This window comes from Homalodisca vitripennis, chromosome 2 (genome assembly GCF_021130785.1).
Source record: "Homalodisca vitripennis isolate AUS2020 chromosome 2, UT_GWSS_2.1, whole genome shotgun sequence".
NCBI classification, from domain to species: Eukaryota; Metazoa; Arthropoda; class Insecta; order Hemiptera; family Cicadellidae; genus Homalodisca; species Homalodisca vitripennis.
In genome coordinates this window covers 110735688-110753621 of record NC_060208.1, presented here as the reverse complement: position 1 = coordinate 110753621, position 17934 = coordinate 110735688, and the positions used below count along the sequence as shown (strand labels likewise).

Genomic DNA, 17934 nt, shown 5'->3' with positions numbered 1-17934 from the left:
ACTTATAATAAATAACAACAAAAGGTCTTTAAATTAATTGATGATGTGGAACAAATACATAATTTGACTTGAAAATCAAGTGTGTTGTTGCGTATATAATATCGCGCGCGCACCCATGTTGAGTAAAGCTGGTGATGTCGTAGATAGTACTGTATTTCTTACTCAGGGAATGTATAGTATCATCAAAAAGCCAACATGCAGTATATAGCTGCCTAGTCTCAGAATAATTACTAGCCATAACATTAACCAATTAGTCACTTTCAATTGAAATTTTCGCAAGATTAATGCTGAATGTGTTACATCAAAATACAATCATTGACCCTCTAATAATAATCCACCAATTTACTACACTTAAACGGTAATATAAAGAACTCTTAAATTATATTTCTCATTTCGAAGAATGTTTTAGAGCTCTTGAGCCAACAATTTAAGGTGATTTGCTAAATCCAAGCTTTTCTCAGCTGAGCTTCAAATAATACATTTCAATGGAAAATAAACAGAATATGAAAAGAATAAATCTGACTTCGTAGCAAATCACTTCATACATTGTTTTGTTTTATAATAAATCCTTAAAACACCAGATATTTACTGCAACACAATCGTATCTATTGGCTCTCATTGCCTCACAGTAGAAACGAGCTCCTCACGTGTGAGATTTAATGGGGTGATCAACCGAGACGGAGAGAAAGAGTGGTGATGGAGGGGCCCCTCCTGCCAACTACAGATAGCCCGTGTGAGGAGCTCGTGTCAGTTTTGGATCCATCAGTATAAACATAAACATAACCTAAATGTGATAGTGACATTTTTTCTAACCACAATTGTTTTAGAGTTTCTTTACTCGTATTCTTTTTACTTACTTCTAAATTGGAATTAATTATATTAATATAGAACTTTCTTTATACCTCCAAAGACACTTTACACGAACATATCTGCAATACATAGAAATTATATCGAATTAATTATATTAATATTGAACTTTCTTTATAACTCCAAAGACACTTTACAAAATGTGAGATGGTGCACAACGAATAAAATGTCATAATCTTTTTGTGCTATTGGAATATATTCAAATTAATAGGGCAAAAGCAACATATTATAATGTGGAGTCCTTAATTGGTAGTAAATAAATTAATAATTACACTACAAAATCTGTAATAAGAGTTATGTAATAGCTGTAATAAACTAAGGGTATTAAAAAAGATTAAAAAAGAAACTTGCGAGTAAATATTCAACCAAAAACATAATAATAGAAATATTACAAAACCAATGACAACTACCTGACTTAAATACCTAACATAGCACGTGACATCATTAATAAATACAAAATTTTGCTAATTATATTATATTACTGTAACTGACAAATTCAGTTTAAGATCATATATGAGTATATTTTTGGTTTACAATTTTAAACATTTATATTTATGTAAGAAATATTACACTTATATTACAGAAATTTTATGTAATACGGATGATGAAAATAATTTAGTCCTACTGATCTCTAATGCTACGAATATAAAGATTTATGATACAATTACAATTACACAAATTTATTGGACTCATTAATTCGGATATAAAACGACTCATTAATTCGTAAGATAATAGAAATCAGAACCGTTCCGAACTGAGGTCGCTATTAGCCGCATGTACAGAGTTTGTCAGGAATTTTCGGGATTTATCGGTACTGCTCGGCTCTGCTCGGCTCTGTCCCCACTCTTTCTCTCCGCCTCGGTTGATCACCCCATTAAATCTCACACGTGAGGAGCTCGTCACAGTAGAAGATGTGAAATCAAATAAAACTTTAACACAAAAAGAATCTGGCTAAAATAACATATCATTTTCATTATTGAAGACAATTGAAGTATTACAGCGATTTAGCTGAGCAATTTCAGTGCTTACTTGATGAATTGTTTGTAAAAGAAGTATTTTCTCAAGTGTTTAAATTCACTGGTGATTTCTGTGATGTAAAAAACTTCCCACCTGCTAAGATTATTTTTGTTCTCTCTCTAAAAGGTTTTAAAAGGGTAATCTTTGATAAACTGCTGCAATTCTTTTACGGAGTTTTTATATTTGGTTAATATTGAGTTTACGGACTACCACTCTACTTTTCTAATACACATTTATGGACAGTTTAAAGATATGTTTTGTTCTAAGCGAAAGCGTATTTTAATTGATTACCGACGTCTTTAATGGAAGACTCGTTCAAACATGGAAAACATAAAAGTCCAAACACGAGAAGAGCGATTCAAAGAATATAAGTATGAGTCTACAGAGGTTTAGTTGTTTCTATGCTGTTTGAATGTTGATTATATGGGGGTTAAACTTTCAAATATGTTATTAAAGTTTACGCCCCTGTTTCTGCATCTAACCTTTATTCCATTCTACTAGTAAAATGATTAAAGTTGAATTTTATGTTGATACAAAGCCTGACGAAACTTATAACATCAGCAACTCATCAAAAGAACTCATCAAACTCATCAAAGTATTACACCTCGTAGATCCGGTATCTGTGTCTAACATAAGGATCACATTGGATAACGGGTTTACTCCTTTGTATTGGGATCTAGTAATCGTCCTTCAAGATGAACACTCCTTAATGACTTCTGTGTCTGTAAGTACAATACAAAAAACAAAATGAATCCACCCTTGTGTTGTACGTGCTATAGACAGATAATGTAGTCTAACGATGTATAACGATGGTAAAACAATGATAGAAATACTGCCGAGCAGAGAAATCGGTCGTCATAACATAATATAATGAGAAAATGTTGACATTTTCAACAAAAAGTTTGTTCAATATTAAACTGCGAGACATTAAGAAGATCTTTTGCAATTTACAAAGTTGTCAATCTTTTCATCTCTTAACATTGGTAGAGTCAATAAAATAAATATTTGTAAGGCTGATCGGCTGATCACAACGATGGAAACATTATATAAAGTGATTACTTGATAAAACTGTCATAGATGTGATAATGAATGTTATTTAGCGGCGTGTCATATGCTCACAGTTCCAACAGAGATAAGCACTAGAGGAAAACTGCTCATGAAACAGAATAAACAGGATAACAACAGCATCAACCTAGGGGAAAAGGGCTGGTATTTCCCTTCTGCTCAAGAGTAAGAGACGAAACAATCAGACAAGTATGCAAAAACTGCAAAACTGGGCATGTACTCATAAAAAATTTGAAGATGATGCTTAAATCTCAAACCAACATTTAAATGTAAAATATTCTACGTTACGTTTAATTAACTTCTTCACATGAATGGACTATTTGTATACATTATGTTAACTATCTACAATTTTCTTGAATATTTTGCTCGATTAATATTTTTAAAGTACAGTATAAAAATAAGTAAAGTAAGGTCAAAAGTAATGGTGAGGGACACTGCCACTTACTATTAGAATGTATACATCAAGTTGCCTGGATCTATATTGAAATAAAATAAAAAACATAGAAATAAATAAAATAAAAAGAATAGAAACAAGTAAGTAGAAATATACTAATTCGATTTGGATAGAGCCTTAGAGCTTGGGAATAGCTTAAAGTTTCCTGACAGTCAAGCAAGATTCATAGTAGGATAATATTTTTGTACATTCTTTTGGTTTGTACTTTGCAGCTGCATTGCAATTATTGTTCTCACAAAGCTTACAGATTTACACGAGTAATGCACTTTTCCATACATCCCCATGACCATATAACACACATTTTTAAGCTCGTACCTTTGTATATAATATTTGTTTTTGATTTTTATCTATAAAAAAACAATACATGAGATAAACATACCCTTTCTCCATGTGTTGGATTTCAAAACACTATTGTGTTTAAATTATCTTACTTCCGTCCTTGATTATAGATCCTTCTGAGGATCTATTATTATAAGCAGAAGGACAAGCTTGTCCTTCTGCTCTGTCCTTTCTTGTGATTATTCTTTTCATATCATAATGGTATCAATCAACGCCAACCAACAGGTAGGGTTGTTGCAATATGAGGCTAGTTCCGATATTTGTTATCGATATCAATATTAAGCTTGGATATCGATATACCGATATTATCGAATCAAAATATCGATATCCTTAATATCGACCGATATCGATAAATAAGGGAAGGGGAAATTAAATTGGTGTATACAATCTTTGATTGTATGAGTGTGTGTAACTAGTATAATCAAAGATACTACTTACGAGTTCATTTCCAAAATAATGTTTTTAATACAAGTACAACTTAATACATTAAAAAATAAACCATTATTTAAACATACAAAAGAAATTCCTTAAATTATTCTATTAACATTTTTTAACTAAGAACCATTTGAAGCACAATTACTAAAAAACAATTGTCAAAGTAAGAATAAAAATTACAATTATAAATCGATAAGAATCTAAATTGAGTTTTAAGAACAACAATTACATTTTAAAGAGCAACTATATTATATATGCTCAACTGAACTAAGCATCGTCTGGTTACTTTTTACTTAATCTGCAAAGTTAATTTCTTTGCTGCCGTTGCATTTAACAACTGAACAAAGCAAGTTGTTTGAGTTTTGCTTTTGTAAAACTAATAAAGCCAAAATAATAAATAATTACAACTTTTCATTCAATATGATATCAAAACACCGATATTTGTATCTTTCTTCCGATATCACGATAATATCGGATAACTTATATCGATATCAATATAGGACATATCGAAACGATAATATCGATATATATTGATATCGCAACATCCCTACCAACAGGCAAAAAAAAAAAAAAAAAAAAAAAAAAAAAAAAAAAAAAAAACAGTGGCACTGGCGGCAGAGTGGCAGAGCAATGTTGTTATTTTGCATGTTTTGAATATTTTTATTATCATTAAAATTTAGTGTATTTCATAGTATACAAATCTGAATTAATAAAATACCAATACGTGCAAGAATGGAAAACTGAAAGTTATGCTATGTTCTTATGGTTTTAGAAATACTGATCCCTTAAGACTGGTATGACTGAGTATTCCAATTAACCTCAAAACAATATAGGTTCCAGTGAGGCTCATAAATATTTAACAAATAATGGAGCAGAGTAGTTTAATAAATACAGTTTCAGATGATGTGGTTAGTGATTTTCCAAAAAAAGAAGACTGTATTTATACACCTCATTACTGTGAAGAAAATATATGGATGTTGGCAAAAAAAATCCAAGAAAGAAATCCAGAAAAACTCAAATTTTGCTATCCTGTGTTTATTTCTAATGAAAAGAAACTTATACCCTTATGGAGACAAACGGTAGGAAATAATACAGACGGACTTGTTGTTTGGGACTATCATGTTATAATGGTTTACTACAATGAAGAAGCATCATGGGTGTATGATTTTGATACTCAGCTCAAATTTCCAACACCGTTTAGTGAATATAGCAAGGAAACATTTAAGTCTGATGATTTTGTAAAAACTAGTCTTCATAGGTTTTTCAGAGTGATACCTGCTGAATCTTATTTAAAGTTCTTTTCATCAGATAGAAGACATATGAAAAGGGATGGGCTGTGGATGAAACCGCCTCCAGAGTATCCACCTCTTCGTAATAGTGAAGAAAGCCATAACTTAGAACAGTACATATCAATGAATGAGTCAAGTGAAGTTAATAAATTTGGTAATGTCTATAATCTTAATAGTTTCATTGAGAAATTTTCAGTTAAACAGCCTTGTTTTGATTATTCAAACGCACCAGAACCAGCACATTTGGGATTTTTGGAATAATGTAAAGCTATCTTAGAAAACATTATGTTAAAACTTACTATGTAATATATTTGAATTCTGTAGTTTAGCCTGTTTCTAATTTTTAGGCTCTCAATAGTTTATGGTTTGGTTACTTTTAATTTAATTGGTCAATCCATTATAGGTTATACAATTGATGTACTTAGCATGTTGTAGTTTATATTAGTTTAATTAATTTAAAGTCCTAGTGAGTTAACATTTTGATAACAGTTCAGCTGTTACAAAAATATTTTCTTAAAATTAGGTTTGTAATGTAGTTTATAATTGTATTTTTTAATTTAACTGTGGTAACTGTTACAAGATATACTTTGCATGTTTTGTTGATTTTATAAATGGAATTTGATTAAGAAATGAGTTGGATGGCAAAATTAATGAAATAAAAGCGAAGAAAAACAAAAACCAAACTAGACTCCAAATAAAGAAGGCAATCACTCAATGTAGTGAATTTCAGACAGAGTATGATAATAGGACCTGATTTATCACAGTATAATCATCGATACTTCATATACTGAATAACAGGAATATTAATCGGTACCAACATAAAATACATTATTTAATCAAAGTCATATGATTGAAGTTAAAACCCTTAATTACATACAATGAGAATATCATTAATAATAAAGAACCATTAACCATCCAACAAACAATTAAAACACATAATAGGAAAATCTCATTTATATAACAGAAGAAAGCTATAATAACAAAAGAAATGTCCTCAAAGCAATAAAACAGTTAATGATCTTTCAATGCTATTTCATTTAGTTTCAATTTAAAAGTTAGTTGGTCACTTTTAAATAAAATATTACGTCTACAATCTAAAAGTGTTTACTTTTGGTAGAGTAGCCTAATGCCAAGTTCACGTTTATGAATACCTTCTCTGCGGTTCTATATTTCGAGTTCTTGTCTTGTGTCAAGAGGCTAAATTCACATTAGTGTGTCTGCTACAGTCAACGAGTTAATCTGTATTGGTCAATTATATCAATGGTTGTAATTAACAAATATCATTATTAATATCAATATAAAAAACTGGGTCTTCTTATCGTACTTTATCCTTAACATCTAAAGTATATAGTCACAAGCCTACAGTATTAAAATTTCACTCAAAAATTTACAGAACAATTTTGAACAATAATAGCTAATACTATAATTGTATTGAAGAAACTAAGAAAACCTTACTCAAACTAACTCTCCCGACTGTCACGTGCATGCTCAGACCTAACCTTCCCTTAGGACCACCACCCTACCCGGGAGCCAATCACCCTATGGACAGATTGGGAGAGCTAACACTAATCAAGAGCCAACCTACCAGTTTGCTTACCATCCTACTCAAAATGAATTTTTTTCTCTTTTTGAGAGTTATATTAATTTGTAGGCCTTTCCTCACTTTTATTTAGTTCATATTGTATATACATCATAAGCACCATCCTTTAAAAACAATCACCAAAGAAAGTGAAATGGACTTGTGAACTAGTGCTTGTCAACCAAATTTGTAATACAAATTATATATAATTTATAATAAAAACACTATAGAAAGATTAGGTTGTTGAGTGCATAATATAATTTACTCAAGACACTTGGTATGGGTGTCTTAATTTACCATGGAGAAAAAACTAGTTAAACTCATTCCGATTCAACACATTTAATATTTTTATAAACTGGGTTACAGTATACACAATAATTTTATAGAATTAGCCATGAACTTTACAAACAATAGTAGTATTAATAGGTCTATTTTTGAGCTTATCTTTAATTTGTGGTTGAGTTTGAATATGTAATAATCCATTCACTTATTGCAAAGTATAGTAAATTTTGTGTTAAAACTGTAGATTAACTAATGTCTAGTTTATATTGTTGTCTTAAAGTGTTGTTCGTATGTCACCAACCATGTAAATAAAAATGAGGTGTGCTACTAATGTTAACATTAGTTGTGTAAATACAATCACTATTTAAATAATGTGTGCATATTATATATTTGTCAGTCAATAAAGTCTAGTGCTAGTGCTTTTATTGTTTTGTTTATTGAATTTATAACAACTGTGAAATTTATAATTAGTTTGGTACTTATGTATTATTCTTACAATCCGTTATTCTTTGTACCTTTTCAATGAAGACAAGAAAATTCAACTAACCGTAGCTAAACAAACATATTATATTGAAAAAGAAATTGCAAGAAATTGTTTTCTTGTTTCTGTATTTTTGCATGTGTCAGTTATGACAACTTATAAAACAATATAAAAATAAAAAGTAAATCAAAAAGAAAAATAACGTTTATTACATATTGTGGTATTATCATTTCAATAATAATATTTTGTCGTTAAAACAGAAACAATTTATTCAGAGTTTTTGTTTCAAAATGCTTCTCAAATTTTGTGTTTCCAGATTATAACTAACCGAGATAGGACATTTTGTGCTTAATATTACTGAGATTTACGAGTATTTAGTAAACAGTAAGAAAATTGCCCACATTATTCTGTCTTATGTAAAAGGTAGGAGTATGCCACACCACGTGTTGTGTAACAAGGCTTTGCTGAGGTTGCAGGTAAAATTTGACACCCATTTTATTCCCAAGACGTCCTGTTGTTAGATAAACGGCCAGACATTGTACAGAAAAGAAATGTTTGCATTCCCTCCAGCAGACAAAAGAGAAATTGTGTCAGCCCACTGATTGATAGGCTTTAATGTTGATCAGTCAAATTCCAGGGATGTACATGTACCATCATATATAGCTTATTCTTGTCTGTGTATAAAGTTTCATGCAAAATTTAAAGACTACATATGAGCTTTTTCTCAAAATCTCTTGCCACATGATACATTCACGTTTTTATTCATTCAATCAGGTCTCACAGCAGTGTTTAAATAATAAAAGTTTCGGTGAGATAGAGAGTGTACCACAATATAAGAGTGTACTGAACTAAAATCTTTCAACAACTTTTAAAATTGACGTACTATTTTATTTTTACTGTATAAACAGGCTACATGTGTCACATGTTAAAATTTAATGTGGATGTACTGAGCTTGTTCAAATTCTGCAATTTTTTGTTGCCAACATGATTAACCATAAGACAAATGTAAAAATATTAGCTAACGCTAATTCCATGGAGTGTTATACACCATCATCAAACTCTGTATTGCAAATGAAGCTTCATGCATAATTTCAAGTCTAGGTCAGTTAGTTTTTGAGATATTGTGTGGATAGACAGACAGACAGGAATGACAAGTGACAGGTTGCGCTAAGACAGCCAAGAATTGAAGTAGGCATAACTTTATTTTGTTTTGGTTCAATATTTTGTAAGGAATACAATTTGAAACCTGGTTAAAACAATAATAGGTTTTTATTGTTACAAAAATATTAAGAATTTTATTCTTTAAAAATAATTTTTAAAGATTTTTTCTAGGTTTAATGTGACAAAATAACTGTTCTACAACTCTGTAAGAATAAAAAGGAAACAAAAGTAATACTTAGTATCAGTAATTGGCCTAAAATTATTTATAATAATGAACAGACTGGATTGTTCCATGTCAAATTAACCAATAAAAATAATTTTTAACTTGACCATTTCAGATTTGGCTGAAATTTGGTTTAATTATACTCTCTGAGATCCTGAACTGAAATATAATTTTAAAATTCTATCCTTCGTAGCTTTTTAGTTACAAATATTCAAATATCACAAATTGCAATGTTTTTTTTTTAACATGTGCTTAAATATAAAATATTCTATAACTATAGTTATATTAGTATTAGAGAGCTGAGAGATAGCTCATTTTAAAGAGTGCTTTAATATGATACCCAACTTTGGGTAAAAAAATAATTTTTTGTGAAATTAAAAAAAATGTTTTTGAAACATTTTTGAATTGTTTTTTAGTTTTCTAAAAATTTATATATGTTTTAACGCATGATTTTGTGAGTAAATCATAACAATTTCAGAGTGGGACCATGATGGGATCAGGAGATATGTTAAAAATACGTCAGTGGTGCCAAAACATTTTCAGCGTTATTGTTATAACATTCTGTACAATCTGCTTTTGAGATATAATTACATGCGGATAAATTTGTGTCAGCTTCAACTTTCTTTGTAATAAAACAAAAAAATAATGGAAACCAATTTTTTTTAAAAACAATAATAGATATTTTTAATAGTTAAGTATCATTTGAAAATAAAAGAAAAGGGATTTAAATTGAATTTTAAATAATTTACACATACAGTTCTATTGATTTAAAAAAATGTTTCTCCTTAATATAGAAACAATATTGATAGTCCATGTGTGAGCAATTAATTGTATAAGGATTGATTTGGTTTATCTGCTGATATTGATAATATTGAACAGACATGTTCTAACATGAAGAAACGTTCTATTGTTGTGCTAGCTATTTCGTTTGCCTGTTACTTTCAGAGAGTGAACAAGTACAAAACCTGTTTAGTTATTTTTTTGATCTCACTTTGATACTAACAGTTTATTATTTACTTACTAACTTTTTTTTGTTACTCTTTGGTGTTATAAAAGTTCAACTGTTTCAACTATTTAGTAAGAATTGAGTTTTTAAATTTGGTGACCTGATTTTATAGTAACACTTTTTACTATCAGGTGTTAATAAGTATATTATGGTGTTATAAATATGGAAGAAGTAGGTCCATACAAACTTAATGTATATTATTATAATCCACTTATACATACAAGTCATGACTACCACAAACAAAATTTAAGGACTGTGAATGAAAATATTTTAAAACGTCATGAAGGAATAGTTGCAAGTGATAAAATATGTGATAGTTGTCGCAAATCAGATTTGCAGTTACCATTAGAGGAACCAGAAACTGAACCCGAGGATACAAATATAAGAGAAGAATTGTTAATATCTACTTCTGAAAAGAACAAGCAATTGAAAGTAAAGTTTGGGTTTGATGATGGTGTTAGTAAAAAAAGAAAAGACTAAGCAAAAAGAAATATTCTGAAAATACATTTTTAAAAGTTACAGAAGTGTTAAGAACTAAAATACTTAATTTTTTCCCCTGAAAATCCAGTCTAGCCCAACTATGACAGTGAGATTATTAATGAACTGGAAGAAAAATTCAGTAGTACAAGAGATAAAAGTTTGCAAATTTAAACAACATTTCCTAAACAAATGGAAAAAAAATTGGTTAGGTTTTGTCATTTATACAGAAAATGAAGACATGAATAAAAGTTTTCTGGAACCAGTAAAACATTAAAATAAGTTTTTTGGAACCATTAAAATGTTAAAATAAGTTTGCCTGCTATTCAGTCATTATCAATTGAAAAAGAATTACTTGTTGTGTTTTGGAGATTAGAATAGATAATTATTCATTCATATTTGCTTGTGTTTGTATGAGCTCTAAATGTTGTTATGAGGACTCCTTTTTGGTTAAGTTTGAGTTATTATTAGAGATATTAAATTAAAAATATGAAAATGAAATTATAATCGGTAACCTAAATATAAATGTTCTACATGTAGATAGTTCCATGTATATAAGTTTGTAAATATTCTTAGGACGTATAGTATGATTTACACTGTAGATTTTCCAACAAGAACTACAAATAAGTCAAAAACAGCAATAGGTAATAACTTCATAACAAATATAAAAAAGGGCATTTAAATATGTATGGAATTATAACTCAATTGTCTGATCATGATGCATAGTTGCTGGAAATTTTTGGAATAACAAATAAAAAGAATCTTGTTTTAAGAGAATTAACTAGAAAATTCACAGCTAATTATTTTAATGTGTTTTTAAGACAATTAATTGTCTCAGTCAAAGTGGTGTAAAGTTTTCCAGGCATATGTAATTCATAAATACGAGGTTTTTAGTACTTAGTTTTGTTATGACTGTGATATAATCTTTCCTAAAGTAATTTACCTTTAAGCAGTTACTGGAAAGTAATAAATGGGCATCTGAAGAGCTAAAATTTAAGAGAAAAGAAATAGTTAAATTAGAACAAGAATTCAGAATTACTAAAAATAATGGTATTAAATCAACCACTAAAAATATGAAAAAGGAGTTGAACCAGTCTATTATCTTCCAAAAGAAGAGCTACTGATAGTAAAATTTCTAAAGCGTCTAATAAAGTTAAAACTACTTAGAATTTAATCAATTATGAAGTTGGTAAACAGAAGCTTTCAATATAAAATGTATCACTGCATATCCAGACTCCTGAAGACTGGCGAAGCGGCTTCTTCCTCCGTCAATTTCTTCGGGAATTCTTCTTTCAGGACGGATGCTATTGGTTTTCTGAGAGACTGGAAGTGCGTGATACATGAGCTACGTAGTCTCTGTTTTACAATTAATTCCTATATGTTAAGATACCTTGATATTGTTTTGTTTGTATACTTATTATCTATTGTTGGTTTCATTCGGATCTACTTGTAATAATTGTAAAATTGGTGTTGTACCGTTGAAATAAATAAATAAACAGCATTGATGCCTCTCAATAGATTTTTCCTATTTTATACATTTATTTGTTACTATTTCATAACATTTCGTCATGACATCGGCTAGTAATATGTTAGATTGTTCTGTGTTGACTTTTTGATCCTTAAAATACATCATTCTTATTATCTATATAGGGATTTTTGGCTTGTGTGTGTGTGTGTTGATGTTATATGATAATTTAATTAATCACCAAATTCAATCCGTCCAAAATCTCCAGGGAAGCAACTCGAGCCTACGCACAGGTTTTTATGCCCATGTAGGCTCATTTCCTAGGCCATTTTAAATTTATGTGTATTTTTATGTAAAAACGTTTAACTAGTATAGTAATAAGATAATGGCAATTTTATAGTAAATTAATGTCCAATTAGTTACAAGAAGGAGTTATAAGAAATAACACAGAAGAGCGGCAAAAGAGCTGCTGAAAATCAGCAAAAGGAAGAAAAAGAATATTAAAATGTACCTAAGATAACAAGTTTTTTTGCTTTAAATCGTGAATCTACTGATATTGGACGCTCGCACTCCCAACCTTTTACAACCAGCGAAAATTACTGTAAACAATGATGAAGGATGTCAAGAGTCTTTCACCAATATCAACTGCTCTGACACTAGTGATACTACTAAAGCATATAGCACATGACCCTTTTCTTGACAGTGACTTTCTGCTGGAAGATCCGGGATCATTCAAAATTAAAAATCACTGATCTGGTAAATGAAATACTTAACCCTTTGCGCGCTGTTGACAAATATAACCGCCAATATTTACTTTGCTCAAAACGCTGTTGACAAATATATTCGCTTTTAAACATTGAGGTTATTATTGGGAGTAAGTAGTTCCCAGTTTTGCCGGTGGAGTGCAGCAACTGATGGAGTATTTATCCCTCAATAGAAAAGCACAGTAATAGTTGTCCCCGCCTCCCGGTTTTTTCTCCAAGCTGCAAAATGGCAGTGCACTACCCATGCCACTGCCTGTTTTGCCAGACACAAGCGCTACTGACAAACTAACTCGCCGGTTTAGTTCGTTCGCGGACTGCGAGTGGAACTGTTGTGTTTACGTTGTCAAATTGGTTTTTGACATATTGGGAAGATGTGTTGTGTCTACACGCAACGGTTTACGCAAGGAGACCATTTATGTGTGCGAGACATGCACCGCCCAGCCGAACCTGCACCCGGATACGTGTTTCAAGACGTACCACACGTTGACGTTATCTTGAACACCGTGATGGCTAATTTTAGATCTTTTTATACCCATTAATGTTTTATTTTAATTGTATAATATACATACTATACATATAATATACTATAATATAATATTATACACAATAGTAAAATTTCGTTAAATTTGGTGTATTTATATTGTTTTATAATTTAAATAAACGTATTAAAAAAATTATACTTTTTTCGTTCCCAAAAGTCTTTTTATATATGGTAACAAACTCAAATACAACATTAGCGTTGACTTTATGGAAAAAAAAAATTTTGAGGTATATGTAGCGTTTGGGTATGGTGCGTCCCAAATTGCCGTAGCGCGAGAAGGGTTAACTCAAATTTAAGTCAAGACTTTAACACAGATTTTTCTGACTTTGAATATTGTTTGAAGGCACCAAAATTAAATGTAAACTCTCGATGAAATTATTTTTTGGTGAGCTTTCCAACGGAGATCAGTCTGATACTGGCTCCTCTAATAAAAATCAAAAGGTCAAGTATTTTGTTTCTATTGTCTTCTTTTTCATCCAGATAGAAAACGTTCAGCTTTAGCAACGTTAGTGTTTGACTTTAGTGATTGGAAAAGATCTTTAGCGCTAGTTTTTAAACATAAGAGATCCGAAGACCATGGGGCGAATGTTTTAAATTTGATGGTTAGAAATAAAACCACCTCAATCCAAATTGCAACCTAAAGTCAATTTGACAAAGAGCATAAATACTGATGAGCTCTACTAACTAGAGTCGCTATTGTAAAGTTTTTGGCAGCTAGAGGCCTTCCATTCAGGGGTGATGACAAAAAACTTGGTTCAACATCAAACAGGCTTTTCTTAGGATGCCTTGAACTCATTGAACTCATAAGCGAGTTTGACCCATTTCTTGCCAATCATCTGTCAAAATATGACAGGCAACAAAGGTAAAGGTCATACGTCATATCTGTCGTCTGACATTTGTAGTGATTTCATGGACATTATGAGCAAAACAGTCTTACAAGAAATCTTAAAAGAAATGAAACAAGCACGCTACTTTTGGCTTATTGTTGTGTCTACACCCGATTTTTCTCACACCGACCAGTTGGCGGTAGCACTGCAATATGTTTCGCCCAGCAAAGCCTGTGCCAATGAATGACTAGTGAGTGCTAACAAGCATTTCCCTTAAAGCTTAAGGAATGGAAACAGCAGCTCTCAACTTGCTGGGAGAACTTAATATAGACATACAAAGAAAATTTAACAACTAAATCACGAGTAAAATATACAGGAGTCCATAGAATTTTTAAGAATATTTGCAAACCACAAAAGTTAGGTCAATAAAACAAATCAATATAAGCTTCCCTTATAGGTTTAATAGTTTTTGGCACAGTGGTTGTACATATTGTTTAACTTTCATTGATTCAAAACATAAAAACAAATTCAACGAAACATGAAATATCACAATCTAGTAGGTAACCTACGTGAAAGCTGGTAACTTGTAACAGATGAGGAACATGAATAAAATGACAAAGCAAACACCAAAGTGTTAGTTTTCTAGCAATTAATATTCAATCAAGGAACGAATTAAAATTTGAAACCATATTTGTAAAATCTACTGATAATAATTGTACTAAAAGCACACAAAATATATATGCAATACTATTTATTGTATATAGAAATGTTTATATAAAAGATTAATTTAATTTTTATGAATACTGTTTGTTATTACTTACTAATAACTGACTAAACTATATAGTTTTAACAATATGGTAAAGTTTTTCAGTGTAAAATGGTGAAATGTGGTTGAACTGTGGGGGTGAGTTTAAAGTTAACGCTGATGTTGATGTTGTAAACTTTGTGGTCTTCCAACTTCTTGTTCTTCATCTTCTTCTTCTTCCTCCTCCTCTTCTTCTTCTTCTTCTTCCTCCTCCTCCTCCTCCTCTTCCTCTTCAGCTTTTTTTGCATCTACAACAACTGAAGTTTTCTGCAGAGATTCAGGTTTTATCACAATGTCTTCTTCAAGCTCCTCTTCCTCCTCTTCTTCCTACGAAGATACAAAATAATCATAAATAATAACTAGACACATTCATTTGATTGTAAAGACCAGATTTTATTTTAAATGGACTACATTGAAACAACCTAGATCTTTGTCCTATAAGAAGAATTATTAATAGTACAATAGCTTAAACCAATTTCTCCTTTATATTTGTCGGTTTTTCACAAGATATCTAATAAATTTTAAAGGTAAAAGACATTTATACCAACTAATTTTATAGTTGTAGTATTTATAGTTTTATAACTAAAATGTTTATGAAAAATTGTTAAAATTATTTTATTTGAGAACAAATAAATTAATATTAATAATAAGAAAACTAAAGAAGCAGTTGAAATGAATATAAGTTGTACCTTTAAAACAAAACAGTTAATCTCTTAAAGAAAAAAATTTCATTGGTTTGTGATTTCCTAATGGATATAAGAAGTCGCCACTTTATCAATTAAAAACATTTCTCATGGGTCAAAATATTTTATAATATGTTTTGTACAGATTTTTTTTAATCTAAAGTGATTATGTATTGTAAATGTCTTTTTGCATAGTAATTACCACACAATTAACAAATAAATTACAGAAATCCACTTTTCTGAAAAGTGCATAATGCCAACCTAAAAACATACAATACATAAAAGAAATCATTCCATTTGCCTAAAAACTAAGGGCAGTACAGAGCAAACTGTAAAGCATTGTAAAAGTGTAAAATTAGGCCTTGGTAGTACCAGTCCCTCGGGTGCTGATGATCAAGGGTTATGCAGCATCCTCTGGAGCTGGCGTCCAAAGGGTTAAAGCTACGAAACTTGAGTTTTGTGGGTACTAATTTTAATGCTACTTTTCCAAAATTATGGAATTTATATCATGTTTACTCGAAACAAAATTCATGCACCTCGCAAAAATCAAGTTGACAAATATCTTTTGGTATACACAAGTACTACATAGAATCCTGAGCCTCATTTTATCATTATTTTGGCTAATCAATGTCATGGCATAATATATCTTATTACAGCTGAGCAGAATCAATATTATATTGTAATTGGCTGAGTGTTAGCGATACATATCACTAAGGGGAACTGTGAAAATTTCTCTTCTGTTTGTCTTGTCTGTTTAGACCAAATATAGTGAACGAATTAACCTTTAGACTTGAAATTTTGCATGAAGTTTCAATGCTAAATTGGCAACGTAGAGTTTGATGACGGCACATTTCACTCCACAAGATTTGACTGAGGATTAGCATACATTTTTACATTGGTCTCATGTGTAACCATGATGGCGAGAAAATTGCAGAACAGATTTTTATACTGAATAAAATTATGAGATTTTAAATTGTAGTACAGTAGCATATGTTAGGTGAAATTCTTTGATTCGTTATTTGAATATAGAAAAGTGGAGTCTGATGATGATTCGTCTCTCAATGGGATTTGACTGTGTTGGCAAAACTCATTTCTCAAAATGAAATTTTGAGAATAAGTAAAGATATAAACCTTAAATGTTGTATATTTAGCTATCTCTAAGGGTTATAGCAAACTTCCTTTTAGTCTGTCTGTCTATCTTGCCTGTGTGTCTCTTTTCCACTGAATACAACCCATCTCAAGAATGAATTGCACTATTGATTTAAAATTTTGCAAGTAACTTCATTTATATATAGAATTTGAGTTCGGTGACGGTGCATGTATTTGCATGTATGGTGCATCCATGAAATTTGCCTGAGTGTCATTGAGCCTACCACTCAATAGGTTAAAAAAATGTCTCTTCTGTCTGCCTGGGTACAATAATTCCCCTACCTAGACGTCTGCCCGCAGGAAATCTTGAAAATGAAATTAGCTACACTTGAAATTTTGTGTGCAGTTGAAAAAAGGTGTAGTTCTGCCTTGTTATATCTTAAGAAATAAACACATCTCAATAAATAAGTTTGACAAAATGTCTATTGCCATTTCATGAATAGTCATAAAATTTACAGTACTGTACAAGAGTTACTCACATCATCGTGATGAGGTTCTATTGCAGAGCAGTCCATTGCTGTTTCATCCGCTAGATTTCCAGCAGCACTGGCTAAAAACAGAACAATGTTCAGAAATGTTTTTCTAATGTACAGATCTGTAGAAGACATCTAGATACTGAGTAGTAAATATGTTATTTCTCATATTAATGGTTATCTGCTAACTATATTAGGAGTTTTAGAAACTGTTTAAACACAGATTCAAGTAATATGTACTGTGTAATTGGTACAATACTTACTACTGAATCCTATGCCTAACCACTATGACTACTAATGTACATCCCTTACAGAGTTAAGAGAACTAATCCTGAGGTCCTCCTGAGGTGGTGGATACCATCAAAGGATATTTCCATTATTTCGTTAAGAAAAACAAACCTTTTCCATTACTACAAACCTTTTCTATTTTAGACATAACATAACAACAATATTTGTAAGTAAATAAGTATTGATTCTTCATTTTTAGTTATAAGGCAGTACTCAAACTCATCAAGAGCTGTGGGAACATGAATAGAATCAGGGATGAGTACA

The 17934-nt window shown here is 30.7% G+C and overlaps 2 protein-coding genes across 9 annotated transcripts in view; one reads left to right on the top strand and one right to left on the bottom strand.

The window, feature by feature from the left end:
• The first annotated feature begins 4791 nt into the window (after positions 1–4791).
• Positions 4792–7741, top strand: LOC124354593 (protein N-terminal glutamine amidohydrolase). The gene has a single exon (XM_046805170.1). It carries the CDS (start codon positions 5044–5046, stop codon positions 5725–5727), a length of 684 nt encoding a protein of 227 aa, XP_046661126.1. The 5' UTR covers positions 4792–5043; the 3' UTR covers positions 5728–7741.
• Positions 7742–14713: 6972 nt separating this feature from the next.
• The window catches only part of LOC124354591 (FK506-binding protein 5), a 55341-nt gene continuing 52120 nt past the window's right edge, over positions 14714–17934 (bottom strand). For all 8 annotated transcript variants that reach the window (XM_046805167.1, XM_046805168.1, XM_046805169.1 and 5 more), the window contains 2 exons: positions 17389–17459; positions 14714–15404 (listed from right to left, as the gene is read on the bottom strand). In XM_046805167.1, coding sequence (XP_046661123.1) covers positions 15189–15404; positions 17389–17459 — 287 coding nt within the window. In that variant the 3' untranslated portion in view covers positions 14714–15188. The remainder of the gene's footprint in view (positions 15405–17388; positions 17460–17934) is intronic.

What these genes read in the sequence shown, in the direction of transcription:
- LOC124354593 (XM_046805170.1), top strand. Translation starts at nt 5,044, where the DNA reads ATGGAGCAGAGTAGTTTAATAAATACAGTTTCAGATGATGTGGTTAGT.